Source organism: Perna viridis, chromosome 2 (genome assembly GCF_037379345.1).
Source record: "Perna viridis isolate PV_CMFRI_1.1 ecotype Kerala chromosome 2, ASM3737934v1, whole genome shotgun sequence".
Taxonomy (NCBI): domain Eukaryota; kingdom Metazoa; phylum Mollusca; class Bivalvia; order Mytilida; family Mytilidae; genus Perna; species Perna viridis.
The window spans coordinates 21,646,178-21,665,770 of NC_142446.1; the positions used below are offsets into that span (position 1 = coordinate 21,646,178).

The window sequence follows — 19,593 nt, forward strand, 5'->3', positions numbered from 1 at the left end:
TAGTAGAATGTACTTTGAATTTAATTTATACTGACAACCAGTACTGTCCATCTTGGGATCTTAGTATTCATCTCCTGAACTGGAATCTAAATACTACAATTTATTATGAAAAAGATTATTTTACATTTCCTATTATTCATTATTTCTATAAGGATGATGACTTAGCACAGCATCTATATATCCATATACTGATATTTAATATAAGGATGATGACTTAGCACAGCATCAATATATCCATATACTTGTATTTAACATAAGGATGATGACAGCACAACATCCATATATCCATATACTTGTATTTAATATAAAGAAGGTGACTTAGTACAGCATCCATATATCCATATACCTGTATTTAATATCAGGTGTATGTTATACATGTATCACAGTTTGTTTGATTTACTTATGTATGTAACAAATAATCTGATTTTTTAGGAGATGAATATCTTTGTTACCCTGTTTAGCAGATGAATATCTTTGTTACCCTGTTTAGGAGATGAATATCTTTGTTACTCTGTTTAATCATACTTTTAAGTTTACTAAATTTTTTAAAATTCTATTATTAATTCAAAGACTTCATTTGTAAATATACATGTAAATCTGCTTATAGACATCTTATACATTCAGCTATTTCCCATCCAATCTTTTATAGTAATATTCTTTACAAAACACAAAAATGTCAATACTCATATGAATTACTTACACTCATAAATAGACTTATTTTTTTTAGGGTTATAGGTATCATACAGTTATCAAGGAATTAAAGGTGGCATTTTTGGGGAATGGATATTGATTCCCTTTTTGGGAGCATTGCATTGAAATTAAACATTATATGTTTTGAACCTATTTTTTGACAAGGCACAGGTTATGCTCACCTTATTAAGTTTATAATGTTACATTTGTACAATGCACAGTTACAGGTATTCACCAACCCAGTAGTCAGACTTGTCTGACCCCAATTTATATTACTGTAAAACTATTAATTTTCGCTATTTTCATGGTGAACATAAAAACGTGAAAAATAATACCGGCGAAATTGATTTTTAACACTATATCAGTGTTATCATTTTTCAATCTGTGAAAATTGATACCTGCAAATATGTTCACTTGATAGAATCCACGAAAATAAGCATCCGCGAAAATTAATAGGTTTACAGTATATTTTATTAATCAAAATTTTCAGTATTACTAAATTTCAAAATACCTTAAACTCTGAGGCTTCATTCCTTGTATTGCACATGGTAGGACATTAGCTTCCTATAGTTTTGGTTTTGAGTACTTCTTGTATAAAGTTAATTTTTGGATTTAAATCTTTCTATGTTTTTGAATCTAATGCTGCTGAGTAGAGGTTACTTCTTAAATCATGTGTACAACATATCAAAATTTCAAATATATGTGATTGATATTTTTTGTATTCACAAGTTTCAAAATAATACTATTCATTTTATTTTTGGGGCCTAAAAGAGGCTAAAAAAACAAAACATTTTTCATGTCTATATTATAACTTGAGTAAAAGGGACTTTATCTCTTTAATATTATACCACAAATTGCCAAATACCAAAGGAAGTTTGGGATTGATTCTGGAGGTGACTGGAACCAGGGGATCATTTTTTATTATTGTCAACTCTTATCCTGTGTCAAATGTCTTATTGTAATCAATCTTCAAGGCTGTATCAAGCTTGAATTGTGTGTCGAATTATTGCCCTAAGTGTTTAGGGTGAGATTTCTGTGGTCGTATCAAGCTTTAACCTGCAAAGCATTTTATTCCATGTTTATTTTTATATTGTTATTATGACTTATTTATAATTTATATGATACTGACTAATTTTGGTTTACTTATTTGATTTATATACTTGATGTCTGTATACCAGTAGGGTTGAGGCATCATAACAGTGCTGCCAATAGTTTGACCTTACTCTGGATAATCAAACAATCTTTAGTTTGTGGAAAGGATGCACACTATTATTTGGGTGATGTTTCATAAAGAATTACAGTTTCTATCTGTCAGGTTGTGTCATTTCCACCTTACCAAAGATTGATGGTGCAATATTCCTAATCTTTTACTTTCCAATGAATATGAGTGTTACAGTTGTGAGATCAGCAAATGGTACATTTCTTTGGTTTTGGTTCTTGAACCTGAAGATATCAGTGATAGTTTTTTCAGAGGACCTCATCCCAGATATGCCAAGTAACTGTGTAGCTATGCAGTTTTCAGATTATGTCTGGACAATATACATTGGTGATTCTGCTGTGTATCTGCCACCAGTTTGGACTGATTCCTTCAACTGTTCACAGGAAGCGAGGCCTTGTATGCTCATTACATCAAGCAATTTTACAGTTCTCCAGACCAAAATTTACCTGTATTTTGCCACAAAAGAATTCTTATTTTTTTGGCACAATTCAACTATGAAATTTGTAAAATAAACTGGCACCAAGAGTTGTGAAGTGAAAGAGTTCCTTTTTGACTCAAAAGAAGATTGTCCAGTGAAATGATGATCTTAAGATTTTTTGTCACTTTTGCAGGGTGTTAGGAGACCTACATGTATGCTGTACTATTCTCCCCACTGTTTACGTCAAGATAAATTCTGTAGAGTACCAGATTGTGCTTCGGTAGTTAGATACCTAATTAAACATCCTACATCTGCTCATTCAGCAACCTAACCCATTGTATAAATAATAATACAAATATCAATAGTAGTATTTGGTTATTAACTGTCAGACTGTAGTCTAAAAAAGTAAAGACTAGATTCAAATATTTTTATTCCCCCCCCCAAAGAAAGATTGGAGGGTACATATGTTTCACCCTGTCAGTCCGTCTCTCTAAACAATTTTCCAAACAACTTGCAGCATTGTAATGAAATTAAATTGAGTGTTTGATTACCATATGGAGATGTAAATACTGTCAGGAATTTATGTTTGGAAAAAATGTAGAAAAGATGGCTTTTGAACTTAGGCATTTTTTTAAGGAAAACTTGGCCTCATGGGTTGTCTGGAATTCCTTCTCAAGGACTTGCTAAAATGTTATGAAACTTATAGGGTTATAGGGTGGTAAATTACCATATTTGGATGTCTGTATTGTCTGGATGGTTTTTTTTTTTGGACAAAATTTTAGAAATGAATTGAAATGGACTTCAGAGTTTTTCAGCAAAACTTGGTCTTGTGTGTTGTCCATAACTCTTTCTCATTATGGTTATAAAACTTAATGGGTTGTTAAATTACCATATGGGATGTGCATTTTGTCAGGAATTTATGTTTGGACAAAAATTGTAGAAATGGCGGCTGTTGAACTTAATTGTTTTTCAGCAAAATGGTCTGATGAGTTGTCCACAACTCCTCCTTGACAACTTGCGTAGTTGTTATGAAATTTTATGGAGTGTTAGATTATCATATGGAGATGTGCATATTATTAGAAGTTTGTCATATTCTGTTATTGTGTTGTCAAAAAAAAATAGTGCTGATTGCTATTTTGAGTATAGTGTTTTAGGCAGCAAATTGTGTGTCGAAATTGCTTAGTCTATCCACCATAAAAAGTGTATCCAATATGAATTATATGTCTACATTGGTCCCCAAATATACAGGGTTCAACAGGCTGCAGAAGGGGGGTATTAGTCCCATTAGGGGCAATGCCTAGTTTTGAATTGGAACTGACTAATAGGGAGATTGTCTCATACTCAAGTAGTATGCCCATTGTGCTTGAAGTCTGTAGGTTGACACATTGTGCTCATGTTACATATCTTGTACTTGCAGGAGTCTGGTACGTTGGAACCTAAGTGCTTGGTGAAAGTAGATGAAAATGGATTTTTCATTTATTGGAAAAGTGAAGGCAGGGTGAGTTGTCAGTTTATATTTTCATATAAATGAACTTTAGTTAATGTTGAAAGATTTACAAAGACTTAATATAAAATCAACAGTTCAGTTTCAAACATGAGTGTTAAGTACATGAAACAGTAACTTTCCTTGATATCATTTAATTAAGTTATTAGTGTTGCAGATGATCTTAATGTTTGTGTCAACAAAAAACAACCTTAAGATAAATGAAAAGGAGAAGTTGTTATGGTTTAGTTATGGAATAGTCATTTATACTTTGACATGCACTGCTAAAAATTCTTTATAAGTACATTAGTAGTACTACTAAAAGAACAACATGCACCATTAATTACCTGAAGAATATCTTCAACAAGGAATTGATGTTTGTAAAATAAGAAAATTAAAGATCTAGCCTTGTCTTTCGAGTTTTGATACCTTTACTTATTACAGGAAGGACAAGTATTGGAAATATCACAGGTCAATGACATAAGACTGGGATTAGCTCCCAAGATCAATGTAAGTTTGTATGAAGTGTTAGGAAAGAGGAAGCAATTCTTTTGTTGGTGGGACAGATATGAAAAACATTGTCAGATTATGTTGTAGAAGTAAATGTAAATGTTTGTTTTTTATATGTAGCCGTATAATGAAGTTCGATTTAGGTTATGGTTGAATGATTTTTACCGAAGTTACAGCCCTTGGACTTAGAAAATTTCAGTGAATTTAAAGTTTTCCGCACTTTTTTTGTAATGCTTTTACCTATTGATTTTATCTTTTGTATGTAGTCTTACCATGAGAAGTTACAGATTAAGTTAGTATTTGGTTATGGTTGAATGATTTTTTACAGAGTTACGGCCATTGAACTTAGAAAATTTAAATGAATTTAAAGTTTAATCTTTTTACACATGGGACATTGGGAGGCAGTTCTTTTATTATGCCTGTCTTTTAAGACTTCTTAAAAAAGGGGGAAAGATTGGCCATGATTATTTGAACATTAACTTGAAAACACTACAAAATGTTTGGATCACATTGTCAGCCCATCTGTTTGTTTGTCCATATAACTTTTTATAAGTCTTATTGGAAGTATTTTGAGTCACTCGATCATTTTCATTCTTATCAAAATCTTATCTTGTGCCAAACATTTAATCTCAATAAAAATTTAGATCTTTATTGAGTCAAATTTGTGTTTTATACTCTTCTTTAAAGTCACACAAAATGTATTTTTGTATTTGTCTTCATCATCATTGTGTGGTTTACGAACAAAAGACTTGACACTGAAAGTAGGTAGACTTGTTACCATATAAGTAAAGAAAGGAGAGCTTATGAACTGATATTTATTGAGAGAATATTGAAATCTATATTTGGTGATCATGCTTCAGTATTTGTACAGCTTATCTCTTTAAAATAGCATTTGCTATATATGGCTACATCCGTATTGGAAATACGATAATCACTTTCACTCAGGGGTGAAAAAACATAATTAGCTTATTCTATGACTTAGATGAAAAGTCTGGAAATGTCCTTGAATTATTCTGACAAGGGTTCCACTAATTGACTTTAAAATTACAATGTTATTTATTAAGTATGTAGTTTCATACAGCTGAAAGTTCATCTTAACATTGACCTCCATTAACTTTTCATTTGTATGACCTTTATAAGCATTTGATGGTACCCTTTAAAATTACTGTTTTTTTCTATGTCATCATTCAACAATAATGTTCTATGACTTGCTAACATCATAAGACATGCAGCTCTTGATTCTGTTTAAGACTTGATCAAGGTTTATGTCAGAAGTCAAATGGATTGGTTTTTTTTAATCTGTTCATTTTTATAAAAAAAAAAGCTGATTGACAGATGGTTTCCTTTATGTTAAAGAAGTAATCCATAGGGCATTTGGAAGTTTGTGGACTGTTTTGCTTTTCAATATTTCTTCAACTATGCATCAAGTAGTTCTTGGAAATTCCCTCTTTTCCAATTAAAATGTCATACATTTCCATTTTCTAAGCTGATATATGAAATGTCAATGCTACTGTAATTTGTTTGTATTCTTGTTGATAGGCTGATGATAAAATCATTAATTAGTCATTGGAGTTATTGTCTGGACCATGAGTGACTTCTACATGGATCAATATATCCCTGGATAATACAAATATCTGTGAAAAAATAACCTGTTCTATCACTATCCACTGAAATTATAGCCTGTTTTAGTAGGCAAGCAGTCAATCTTGTTCAGGTTGAAATTTAATCAAAATAAGAGAAAAAAGAGAGTTTTTCAGTTAAATGTAGGAGAGCTTATATAGGCATTATACACAAATTACCAAATTATGTGTTAATAAAGTCACACTTTAGGAGTTGTGTTGCCTTCAGAATCTGATTCATACAATGGAATAATTGACTTGTCATATTGGGCAAGCAGATAGTATTTTTCTTGCAACCATGCAGTGATCTCTGAAGGGCTATATAGCATCACATTGCCCTGGGGCTATATAACATCACATTAACATCACATTGCCCTGGGTCTTTATAACATAACATTGCCCTGGGGCTATATAGCATCACATTGCAGTGGGGCTACATAGCATAACATTGCCCTGGGGCTATACAGCATCACTTTGCCCTGATTTTTGCCAGGATGCTATATGAAAAGAACTTCCCACAGGGTCCAATACAAATGTGATTACGAATGATGAAAGATGCTATATTGAAATTCAGGGATACCAGGATGCTATTTGTAAATCTTTAGGAGGACACTATGTTGACTTGTGTTTAAATTAAAAATTTAAAGAAATCATATTTTAAGAATTCATATTGTCCATCAGACATTACAACTTACCATTGTTAGAATGTCAGTTTTACCTGTCCCAGATAAGTAGATAACTTAGATAATGTCATTTCCAACAAATGATTTAGTAATTGTATTGAAGAACCTTCCAAGACTGTCTTGGAAAAATAAATATAACTCACTCAGTAAGTATATCTATGTTAACAACAAACACATCTGAAGCTTATCATCTAAGCATTTATGTTGATGATAAAATTATAACAGATTTTTCTCCTGAATGAAAGCTGCAATCAGTCATAAGGTATAATTAGGTTATTTCCTACATGTATATTTCTTTATGGTACACATGTACTTAAAGATTTTTACATTGATTATTATTTGTCTGAGAACTAAGGGAGAGAACCTCTATAGTATTCTTGAGATATTATGTAATTACTAGTTGATTTAAGCATTCTTTAGTGTATTCACTAATCAGCTATGAAAATTTACATGATTATTTGCATCAGGAGCCTTATTTTTCATTTTGCCGTAAGTGGTTTATATAAGACAGAAGTCCCAAGAGATAAACTTTCAAACTGCTGTAATTGATCGATACTTTCCCAGTATATTTGAGGGCAGAATGTCTCTGACATTTGCATGGTAATATAGTCAATCAGAATTCCACTTTTAATGGAATGTTCTATGTTGGAAATACCAGTATTACTGAATTATGTTGCCATTTAGAATAGCATTGGCTTATAATACAAAGTATAATATCTATTGCTAGATTAGTTCATATGCCCTTATTCCATTATTATACTCAACCCCACCCCCTTCCCCAAACAAAGTTCCGGGATATATAAGAATCAACCCATCTGTCTGTCTGTCTGTTTTTCCATCTATCTGTCTGTCCGTCTGTCCACATTTCTTGTTAGCACAACTCCTCCTAAACTGCTCTAGGGATTTTGATGAAATTTTAGAAGAAGGTTGGGTATCATATGTAGATATGCATGGAGGATTATAATCACTGTTGGAGGCCTCCAGAGGGAGATAATCCAAATAAAGAGTTTTGGTCTCACTTGCCACTTCCAGGTCAGAAGGCTATCCCCTATATAGTACCAAAACACACTGAACCTAGATCTATACATTGTAAGAGCATAATCTGTGTTTATATTGATCAAGAGAAGTCAAAAAAAAGCTGAGAATGTACATGTATACTTTATAATCATATTCGTAATTTACTACAGAGGTGTATTAATATTATTAATATGTATGAGTAATTTGCCACCATGCTGTCAGTTAGCGGAAAAGGTAAAAATGTGGATTTTCAGTATTTTTTAATTCAAGTAAATTTTGTGGTAAATTTCAACAATCATTGTACCATGATTTTGAAAGCCTTATTTTCCAAGCTTCACAAAGGTATGCAAAATTAAAATGTCATTTGTCCTGGGAATTCACAGTAAAATGTAGAAAATTACTTTTTTAACATGTAAAGTAGTGGTAACGTTAAACGTGGTTAGTGAGACGTGTAGATGTTAAAACCTTGTAAGCACAACTCCTAATTTTGATCAAATTTCATAGGGAGGCTGAGTATCATATGAAGATGTGCATGAAGGAATATAATTACTGTTGGATGATGCAAAAGGAGATAGTTCAACAAGTGTTTTACATTTAAGTCCATTTGAAACGGGGTTATTTTCTAGTTATCAGTATAAATTAGCTTTAAGGGAGGACCTATATTTTAACCCTAGAATAAAAGTGGTAATGTACATTGATAGGGAAGGGCCATGGGCCATATATCCATTGAAGCTGTAAATTGCCCATTAAAGTTTCAAGATTTTATTTTCAATGTTAATGAATAGCCCATACTTGTAATAAATGCTGAAAATGGCTTATTTTAAAAGTTTCAACCACTGGATGTGTAAAGGAATCACCTTGTCTTCCTGTCCACATTTCTTCTATGAGCATGACCGCCTTAACTGTATGATCAAGTTGAATAAAACTATAGGATGGTTAGAAATCATATGTTATTGTGCATGGAGGAAGTTAGGTATAGTCAAATGCCTGGGCATTAGTCCAACATCAGGGTTTTTCTTGGTCACATCTTGTAAGAGCAACTTTGTAATTCTAAACTGTGCAATGAATTTTGATGAAATTCAAGACATCCAATATGAATGTTCTAAACATGTAAAAGAAGATTATTTTGTCCAGTTTGTTGTGTTTTTAAGTTTACAGCAGTGCTGTTTTTTGTTTTTTTTTTAATTTTTACAGCAGTATTATGTTTTATTTTTGTTTTTACAGCAGTGTTATGGGTTTTCAAACTTTTTTGTTGAAAAATCAGGATTTTACTTATTAAATCCTTTGGAACCACTAGACTTTAAATCTTGAAAAAAAATTCAGCCAAACAGTTGTCAATTAATCATCAACTGAGACTGATTCAAACATTTCAAAGTTTTGAAGTTTTGTTGAATTTTTATGTTTGATAAAAATTTGATAGAAGAAACAAATATTTGTTTGTTTCTTCTACAACAGTATTCCCATTTAATTCATTGTTGAGTCAAAAATTCTTTTTAATTACTGTGATATGTATAATGACAATTTGCAGCCTTCATACATGGGAAATTATCTCAGTAGAAAAGTGGTTTATATTTAAAATCAAGATGATGAAAATTATGATATAAAGATCTTGTTGTTGGATTGGAGTAATCACAGAATGCTTGGTATTGTAGGACTTGAAGACCTATGCTGAAATAGAGGTCAAAGGTAATGGGTCATTGGAATGGAGAACTGTAACAATATGCAGTGGCCTTGACCTTGTCAGTATAACTTATACACCTTTAATAGCTGCTGATGTTGACACTTCTAGGGTAAGACTATTATTCATGTACCTAAAATGTACTGAGCTAAATCTCATTTTCATTAACATATTGAATCATATTTTACATGTCTATCCATTTAACTTGTACCTATTAATACTTTTGCTAACCTATGAAATAAGATGTATTTGTTAAGTTTTTTTGTGTGTTGAATTTTTTAAGGTGAAGAACAAACTTAAGCATAGGTTTTGAAAATTCAATGGTCATTTTTTAAGGTCAAGGTTCATTCAGATGTCACCATGGAATAACTTCTTTTATTGTTTCTTTTTATTTATTTTTATAAGACAATGTGTAGTTGTAAATTGGTATGGTGTTGTCAGTGTCCATGCCATTGTTGTCATCTGTAGACAATTTGTTTTCATGTGATAACTTGAATATTAACATTTTTTTAAAATAAAATTTGATGGAAAGGTTCCAAACAATTGATTATTTTTTGGGGGATGGGGGTGGGGGGGTGGAGGGGGAGTTTATGGCTCCAAATGTTCAAGTAATAGAGACCAATAAAGGCTCATAACAAGTTATAAAAAATTACATTGTACTCATGTAAAAGCACATGGATGTCTATGGTCATACTGGGTTTGACTTTGAGGGTATAGATTTGAACTGTTTAGAAATAAGGTGACCAGAAACAACCATTTTCCTGATTTCTGGACAGTTACTGGACTGTGAGTAAATAGATCTCTTTTAAACTGTATTATATTGTATCATACCACACAAAGAAGTAGTGGATTGATTTTGGGGAAATGTTACTGGAGCAGATTAATAATTGGGGGCTACATAAGGGTCAGAAACAAGCATTTTTCTGATTTCTTGATTAAAAGGGAATGGATCTCTTTGAAATTATACCACAAAGTGTCAAACCATTTAGGAATTGGGGGCAAAAAAGGAGGCACTTTGATTCTGGTCGAATTCTTATCCTGTGTCAAATGTCTAATCACAATCAAGTTGTAAAACTTGTATCAAGTCTGAATGGTGTGTCCATACTTGCCCAACTGTTCAATTTTGGACCTCTGTGGTCTATAAAGCTACACTCGGCTTGGAATCATTTTATTATATCATGTTATTCATACTTAAATCATGAAAAACTGATATGTTCTTAAGTCCTTTGTTAGAAAAGGGTAATTTTGTCTTCTGGGTCTATCGGTATTTTTTTGTTGTTGATCATGTGTAATTATTCTTTTTGAATTATAACACTCTTTTGATGATTTATATTTGTAAATGAAGTGTTTTTTATCATAAGACTGCAGTAATTTTCCATAACTTGATTACTGTATTATCGTTTGTACTGTTGCTTATGTAAACTGTATATTTCAAGCACCATACCAAAATCAAGCTTTACATAAAAGTAGAACGTTATTAGAAAATGAAATTCTTGCTTTTCCATGTTATGACAATAATTTTCCTCCTAAAAGTATATGGCTCCATGGTAAAAAAAAATACATTGAGAAAAAAACCTTTGAGTTATGAATTTTTGTTCTTTTTTGTAGTAAAATATTGATAGAAATTGTAAAATAATGTTTAAACCATTTTTAATCTTCATGACATCAAAACCAAGTTTTTTTTCTAAGTTTTGTGGTGATATTCATTTTGAAATTAGGAGTTATTAAATTTCCATTTATTGTGAGCATACAGCTTTATGAGTGTAAATGGTATTTATTGTCGACAGTGTAAAAATAATTTTATCCATTTCTTCTTGGGCTTTTAAATGTCAACTGTTATCAAGGGACTGCAATATGCGTCATAAGATATCACAGTAGTATAAACCTGGGAAAAGGTATAAAATGTTCTACATTTGTCTGATCATCATTTAAAGATTTTATCGGAATTTTATTTTGTGGTGCTTGAGCATCTTATTTCACCTTGAGTACATGACATAAGTGGAATGGTTCTCTATGGCAAGATGTCATAAAGATTTTGTCCAATGCAGGAACCAACCATGTCTGAAGAGGGCCATACTTCAAGCACATTAAAGACCGAATTCATAGATTTATTTTTTGGAGGTTGGTGGGTACTACAGATGGCATGTTTTCAGATTTTTACCCACCTTTTCTATTTTGTAGTTGCAGTCCAAATGCTTCTTTGAATTTCCTATAATAACTGAAAACGTACTCAGATATTCATCGTTGTGCACTGGTCCTGGTATAACAAAACTGAAGGAATTACCTGAAGTCTGAAAAAATCTTAAATGTTTGTGATGTCATACCAAAATGAATATCATCACAAAACTAAGAAAAAAAACTTGGTTTTGATGTCATGAAGATTAACAATAGTTTAAACATTACAACATTAAAGCCCAGAGACTTTAATTGGATTGAAGTAAATAATATTCATAGTACCTTATGCAGGGTATAGAACTCAACATTTTGTTGTTCAATTCCTCAAACTTTCCTTAATGGATAATAATGAAACTTATACAGATGGAAAGTACAGGTATTGATTTATTAAAGACTTTAAATCCTGAAAGCAAATGTGATATACTGCCATACCATAACCCAGCTGTATTTTGTGGTCCAAAACATTGTAAAGACCTGGGAAACTGAAGGTATTAAGACATGAAGATCACTATTTACTTACAACTTACCAACCAAGCTGTATAAAGAGAACTGAGTTTCTTTTTCTAATTATTTTTAGGAATGGTATGAAGGACTGAGAAAACTAACTCCCAATACTAAAGCCAACAATATTTGTCCTATGACATCTCTCAAGAAACAGTAAGTTTTATCATCTGTGGTGTCATACTCAATTCATACATGAATTATTATCATTGATTAAAAAAAAGATTAGTTAAGGAATGACTGTTATATTTTTTAGGTCTATGAAGAAATAACCTCAATCACGTGGTGCACACTAAATGACCTGCCTAGCAGGTTATTTTGAAGCGTGCACGACAATCATTGAGGTTATTTCAAATGGACCGAAAAAATATAATAGTCATTCCTTATGATTTCATTTATGTAGCCAAATTTAACAAGTAAATCACTAAAAAATATTTTATGACGTCACAGACATTTCAAAATTTGGTCTATGAGATGATAACTGAAATTTTTCATCTAATCAGAAACCGTGTTACTGCTGAAATAAAATTATCTGATTATGTCGACAATAAAATATACCCAACAACTAACTATGGATTAACACTGAACTATTCACCAACATAATGAACAGACATGATCTTGAACAAAATGTACAGGCTCAGTTAATTACAGAATGTTCTATCTCAGTCGTGTAAAAATGTACAGGCTTAGTTAATTACAGAATGTTCTATCTCAGTCGTGTAAAAATGTACAGGCTCAGTTAATTACAGAATGTTCTATCTCAGTCGTGTGAAAATGTGCAGGCTCAGTAAATTACAGAATTTTCTATCTCAGTTGTGTGAAAATGTGCAGGCTCAGTTCATTACAGAATGTTCTGTCTCAGTCATGTGAAAATGTACAGGCTCAGTTAATTACAGAATGTTCTATCTCAGTCATTTAAAAATGTACAGGCTCAGTTAATTATAGAATGTTCTATCTCAGTCATTTAAAAATGTACAGGCTCAGTCAGTTACAGAATGCTCTATCTCAGTCATGTGAAATTGTACAGACTCAGTCAATTACAGAATGCTCTGTTTAAGTCATGAACATGATTTTATTAACCACTAAAGGAACGTTCTGATTCATTTTGGACTTAGTGTTCCCTACCGTTTTAGGATAAGGGGCCAAAAAGAGTGAAAAAAGCTGTTATATTAAAACCCATGTAGAACTTTTTGTTTTTTTTAGATTTTGTTTCACTTTTATTGCCATCACTTGGCGTCTGTCGTCGTTTTCATTAACAGTTTTTCAAAACTCCTCTCCTCTGAAACTACTTGACCAATAAGAACCAGACTTGGTATGAATGTTCCTTAGGGTACCAGTATTCTGCATAGAACTGGGTTGGATTTTTGAATTGTTAAAAAATATAGCTGACGTTACTAAAAATAGGAGTCAGACAGAAGATTTTTAACATATATATTTAAAAACCAGTACGTTTAGCAAAATTTTGACATAAGGGTAAAAGTGTTCAGAACAATGAGATCTGTGTGGGTCAAATTTTTTTTGGTTTAAAAATGTCAAGCTATGTTGGAGTTATTGCCCTTTTTCAATGTTGTTTGGCTATTTTTAAGATTATTACAGTAAAAAATCTTCTCCATTGAAACTACTTGACCAATTTGAACCAAATTTGGTATGAGTAGTCCTTATGGTATTCTGCATAGAACTAATATGGGAATTTTTTATCAGTCAAAAAACATCTGCTGTTACTAAAAATAGAACAGAGGGGTCAGACAGAAGTTTTTGTATATATCTCTAAAACTATTAGATTTAGCCATATTCTTCCATTCCCAAAATGATTCTTATTGTAAGGCCTTCAAAAATCTACGTTGGATCCGAGGACTCCTTGTTAGAGATTAATCTTGAGGTAAATTTTTACAGTTTTCAGCCAATATCTCGAAAATTATGATAGATAGAAAGAAACTTTCAAGTGCTGAAATAATCCATATAATAAGGCCTACAAAAGTCTGCAGGGATCAAAGATGTCAGACGACTCCTTGTTAGAGTTATTGTCCTTGAAAGGCGAAAAATGATTTTAGCAGTTTTCGCCCATGTCTTGAAAATTATGATAGATAGAAAGAAACTTTCAGTTGCTGAAATAATCCATATAATAAGGCCTACAAAAGTCTGCAGGGATCAAAGATGTCAGGTGACTCCTTGTTAGAGTTATTGCCCTTGAAAGGCAAAAAATGATATTAGCAGTTTTCAGCCAATGTCTTGAAAACTATTATAGATAGAAAAGTACTTTCAGTTGATGAGATCCTTATGATAATTCGTACCAAAATCTTCTTGAATCAAAATTATCAGGCAACATCTTATTAGAGTTATTGCCTAAATATTTAAGCAGGTGAGTGATTCTGGTATGAAAATTATTTTTATTGGATTCCTCATAATCAAATTTCGGATATCTCTTACAGTTTTTTAGTTATACGGGGTCAAAGGATCTTCACCTAAAAAAATTGACTTTTTTTTTTATTTTTGGTCTGATTTTGAACATTTTTAATTAAATTTAAAATTTTGTGCAATATGGTGTCCAAACCATATGTTGTGTCCATTATAAATTGTAAGTCCTTATGCTTGAGTGTGTCCAAAAATAATATTGTATTCTCACTTGCCCCAACTGTTCAGGGTTCGACCACTTTGGCCATGTCATGCTGCTCTTGGTGAATCTTTTCTGATTGGCATTCTAAGTGGGCTATAAATTCTTTCCATGTGATAATATGTCATACAATTTGACGTAAAGTCTTTATTTTTTCATCTTATTTTGAATTTCTTGAAACCTTTGGCTAAACTAAACAGTAATTTGTCTCTGCTGTTCTATCAGTTCATTCACAGAGGTCCTCTGCCATGTGCAGTGGGATGAATTCACCATGATTCTCTGGGAATCAATTGCTATCCTTTAATAGATTTCTGAATTTGTCACTGACATTTTAATGTTGATGAGCTATTATGTTTATCTCTTAAGCTTTTAATGTTCTCATTTCCGCATTTTACAATGAATTAATACATATTTGGTTCAAAGGCGTGATAATACTTGAATATTTGTAATATTTATGCAACATTTCATTTGAAGCATATTGCATGAAAGTTGCTTGAATTTTCATTACCCTATTATCAGATATGAAACTTGTTTTACCGTTGATCTGTATGTAGTTTGGAATAATGCTTTCTTCACAGTTATTTAATTTCACAATTCTCATAATGTATTACCCTTGTAAATGAGTTCATGTAATATTGTAAAGCTATGCGTGTGCTTTTTGAACTGGAATAAAATTGAATGTAGATTTGTTAGATTAACTTTTCCAATCTGTCTGTCATTATGGCATTTGGTGCATTTTGGTTTATTAACTCTTGTAGAGTAAAACCTAAACTAATTCCAGATAGAAGATAGTAAACTAATTATTATGTTAGTACAGCACATATAACTTCAAATACATAAACATTGGAAAATGAAATTTGTTCTAGTCTGCTAAAATTAACTGATATCCTGGCTGTCTGATTGCTCTTATACCATATGGCGAGTGTAAAATTTTGTGATTTTAAAGCAAAAAAAATATACAAAAAATTTTTGTGTTTTAAATTTTGGGAAATGAGAAGTGGCGATCTAAGTACTTCTATGATAATTCATAGTACCAAAGTAAATATATTGCGAAATTTATTTTTTGCATTTTTTCACAATCCACTAAAATATCTCCAAATTAGTATCCCTTGAAATATAACGACTAGACGGTATGCTCTCCTGTACCAAAGATTCAAATGAGCTTTTGTTTTTACGTAGCATCTTGTGTACTTCCTTATTCATGTTCTGTGTTAATGATGTGTGTAAATGTCAATTCTCAAAATCTGTCAATGATGTGTAGAAATGCTTCTACAAATTCCTTTGTTTTGCACTTGTTTAACAGGGTAGCCACGAGTTTTGAAACTTTACAGGGATGTTGACGGTGTTAACTTAAACAAACAAATCACTTTAAGTGCTAACTGATAAGTGTCTATTGCAATTAAGTTTCATCTAAAATTGTTATACCCCTGGCAAAGTTGGAGGTATACTATGATCATCCTGTCCATCTCCTAATCCACAACTCCTATGAAAGTGGTATATGAATTTATTTAACTTTTCACATATTTTTTTATTAGATGGTTCCATTGTGCATCTCCTATTTTGTTTTTCATCTGAATTACTTTCAAGGTTTCCTATATTATTTTTGATGAGTGAGGGGGTAATACAAAGAGAGTTTTGTGCAAAGCTCTTCTTGCTTTTGTTTGATAACTTTCTTGTTAATAGAAAATTTTGTGAGATTCAAGGAAGACAGACATTTTTGAAAGTGAATTTTTTGTTTGTCCAGATCATTAATTTTTAAGTCGCTAATATTGTTAGTAACTTCTTGCACTCGTAATTTCAGTACTTAAAATTGCATATGATTTGCATAAATACGTATGCTACAGATCCTCACCTTGTTTACCTCCAGAGCGTCATAGTTCTAGCTTCATACGAGATAAAAATGTACCTCTTAAGTATCATACACGTGTTCTTCATGAAATGATCGGTTAGCTTTGAACATTACCCAGTTTCAGATTCTGGCACTGAGGCTCGTTACAAGACTATATAAGTCATATATATTAGCATGCTCTGATGTTTATGAATATTCACTGCCAGCTGCTTAATCTGGTTCCTAAACTGGTTTCCTGATCAATATCATAAGCGACCCAAAGATTGCTACAACATACCTTTTTTTAAAACATATCATACACATGTCTATGGGTGTATTTTTTTTTTTTAGAGCATGAAGTTTACATTAAAAGATAAAATGATCAGTTAGCATTGAATTTATGTAATATTACCCAGTTTCTGATTCAAACACAGGCATTCGTTACAATTGATTATATAAAGGTCATATATATTATTGGGACACTGAGCCTTTGCTAGTTGTTAATCTTGTCTAGATGATTGAAAACATTCAGGTCATAATGGTTATGACAGAGAACACAATAATATCAAAGGAGCTAAGATATTAGTGGAAGTCACCTGATTTTAGAACATATCACATTTGTACCATATTGGATGTTGAAAGTAAGTGAAAATCAGTGACAGTGACTATATGATGATTAGCGACTTTGAAGACTTCAGTCTTTGATTTTGTTCTTTACACCTTAGAACTAGGCAAAAAATTCTTTTGTATTTCTTTTCCACGGGTAGCATACTTTTGGCTCTTGGATGTATGTCTCACTATGATGCTCTGTAATGCATGTTATGATGACCTTTATGAGATCTTGTTTTATGACTATAGTTAACTTACTACTTTCAGGAAAATTTGTCCAAGCTATGCGTTTTTATTATACCCCGTCACACGAAGTGGTGAGGCATTATGTGGTACAGTACAAAAAATTGTGTGTCTATCCTTCTGCATGTCCTCCTGATGATAATTAGAGAATAAAGCAATTAATGTTTTTGAAACTTTATGCAGTTGCCAAGTACGATAAATAAAAGGTCAAGATAAATTTTCAGCAAAATCAAGTTAGGCCATTTTGAACTTTTTACCATCCCCATTTTCCACCTTAACATTGCGGGTTATCACTTAATGTTCAATTAATGCCCTGTTTTTACACAACTGCTAAAATTTTTGGGCACTGAACAGATGAATCACTTTTATTTACACTTGATGATGGAATAAAATGGCTGCAAGATGCCAACTTAGCTTCTTATGACCAATTTTCAAAATGGACAAATTCATATGTGGTTCAAATCCCACATATATATTTTATTAATAATTCATTTATTTTAGTGATAATTTTATTTCAAATAAATATAAATAGTAAGTGTTTTTTCCTGACTACATGTATGTGTCTGACTACATGTATGTGCCTACAACTATTTTTCATTCACAGTGAAATCTAATACTGTCAAAAAAAGGAATGCCGTGCTAGCTTATCCATATTAATTTATAAATGCTTTGAGAAATTATCATGAAACTTTGGTGAATTAAAATAAGCTCCTTTTGTTTTGGTATGATTAAAGTCCCTGTTATGACAGTTTTTAAAAGAACAACCATTGAGGGAGGTGGTTGTTTGGATGACTATGGCCAACTTCCTATATATTTAATCTTTACACTAACTTGATTCTTGAACCATAATAAACTCTATTTTAGTGTGTCATGTACATTGTAAGCTGAATCCTAAAATTTGTTGTATAAGACCAGAAATTTCCATAATTACATTAGTTACTAAAGATTAATGTCAGTGACCTGTTTACTGGTCACGTTACTTTGACATCAGTTCTTATTATAACATAATTTACCATGTAAACTCCTTAGAGTCTTTCATTGTATGATTGATAGAGGATTATTTCCCTTGTAATTATATTAGGATTGACACTTTTAAGTGATTGGGTATCTTATGATGGGATTGATCATGGTTAGTATTTATGATATTTTCAGTTGCTTCTTCTATGAAGCATTTATTGTATTTTGTCTGTTTGAAAGAAAATATCTTATCAAGTTCCAAGTTAGGTTCTTTTTTTGCAGCTGTAAGAATCTTATGAAAATCTTATTATATCCTCCAAACTTAGCTTAAATTATCATTTGTTACAATGCCTTAGAATGACTACATATGAAAGACTGACCAGATTTTTTATTTGATGTATCCTTCGCTAAAAATATATGTAACTTAACTTGGACTTACTATGAACTCAGATTAGTGGCAGGCAGTTTGTACAATGTCACTGTCGGACTGATCAGTGCTGTTTTCAACCGAGCTGTATTTCTGTTCTCATAGGGGTCACATGGTATACATACTAAGTATATCATTGGCTTTATGGTGCCTTTATGTAATTAGTAATGCTTGCTGTTCTCCAGAAACTTGGGTCTTTAGAAATTACCATTTCTATAGCATTACTGATTAAGTGTATTATAATCATTAATTGGATTTTAAGTTCACTGCTTTATTAATTGTAAGTTACTGTCCACCATTTCTCATCCAATGATTAGCTATGAGTATTGATATATTGGTATTAGGAAAGGCTATTGTTGTTTGTTTTTCATGGACTCATATGGACAGTAGTGCTTCATTAGGAACTGTAAAGCAATCATTTCATTAATAGATTAGTTTTATTTGTATCCTGATCTGGTTTGTATAAACAGGATGCTGCTTCACATCGAATGCTGTTTCTTTTGTGTTTATTTTTACACACACAATATGAATGGTTAACGACAAAGGACTGAAATAGGGAAACATCCTGAAGCCTACACAAAACTGAATAAAAACAATGAAGTCAAAAGGTTGTAGGAAATTTTCTCTTTATAACCGTAAGGTTTTCAATTAGAATAACTATTACTGCCATATGTAAAGCCTACTTGTTGAATGGCTACAAGGGTTTCATGAGACCTACCATTAACCATTGATAGGAAATAAATAGGTCCCTTGACCCGGCCAGGGAAAGCTTTATTTTATAGCCTAACTGGCCAAGTGGTCAAGGGCGCTGGACTTTATGCAGGCAGTGTTGCCATAGATGTCACAGTGGTTTAATGCAAAGTTCCCGTTCTCATACAAGCAAAAACACATGTAGAACATGTGTGTATGATATTTAAGAGGTATA

At 31.9% G+C, this 19,593-nt stretch overlaps 1 protein-coding gene across 4 annotated transcripts in view; it reads left to right on the forward strand.

Annotated features, from left to right (window-relative positions):
* Positions 1–19,593, forward strand: part of LOC148624051 (1-phosphatidylinositol 4,5-bisphosphate phosphodiesterase beta-4-like) — a 95,227-nt gene that overhangs the window by 20,983 nt on the left and 54,651 nt on the right. For all 4 annotated transcript variants that reach the window (XM_088566510.1, XM_088566511.1, XM_088566513.1 and 1 more), the window contains exons 3-6: positions 3,745–3,825; positions 4,255–4,320; positions 9,292–9,429; positions 12,070–12,149. In XM_088566510.1, the coding sequence (XP_088422636.1) occupies positions 3,745–3,825; positions 4,255–4,320; positions 9,292–9,429; positions 12,070–12,149 (365 nt within the window). The remainder of the gene's footprint in view (positions 1–3,744; positions 3,826–4,254; positions 4,321–9,291; positions 9,430–12,069; positions 12,150–19,593) is intronic.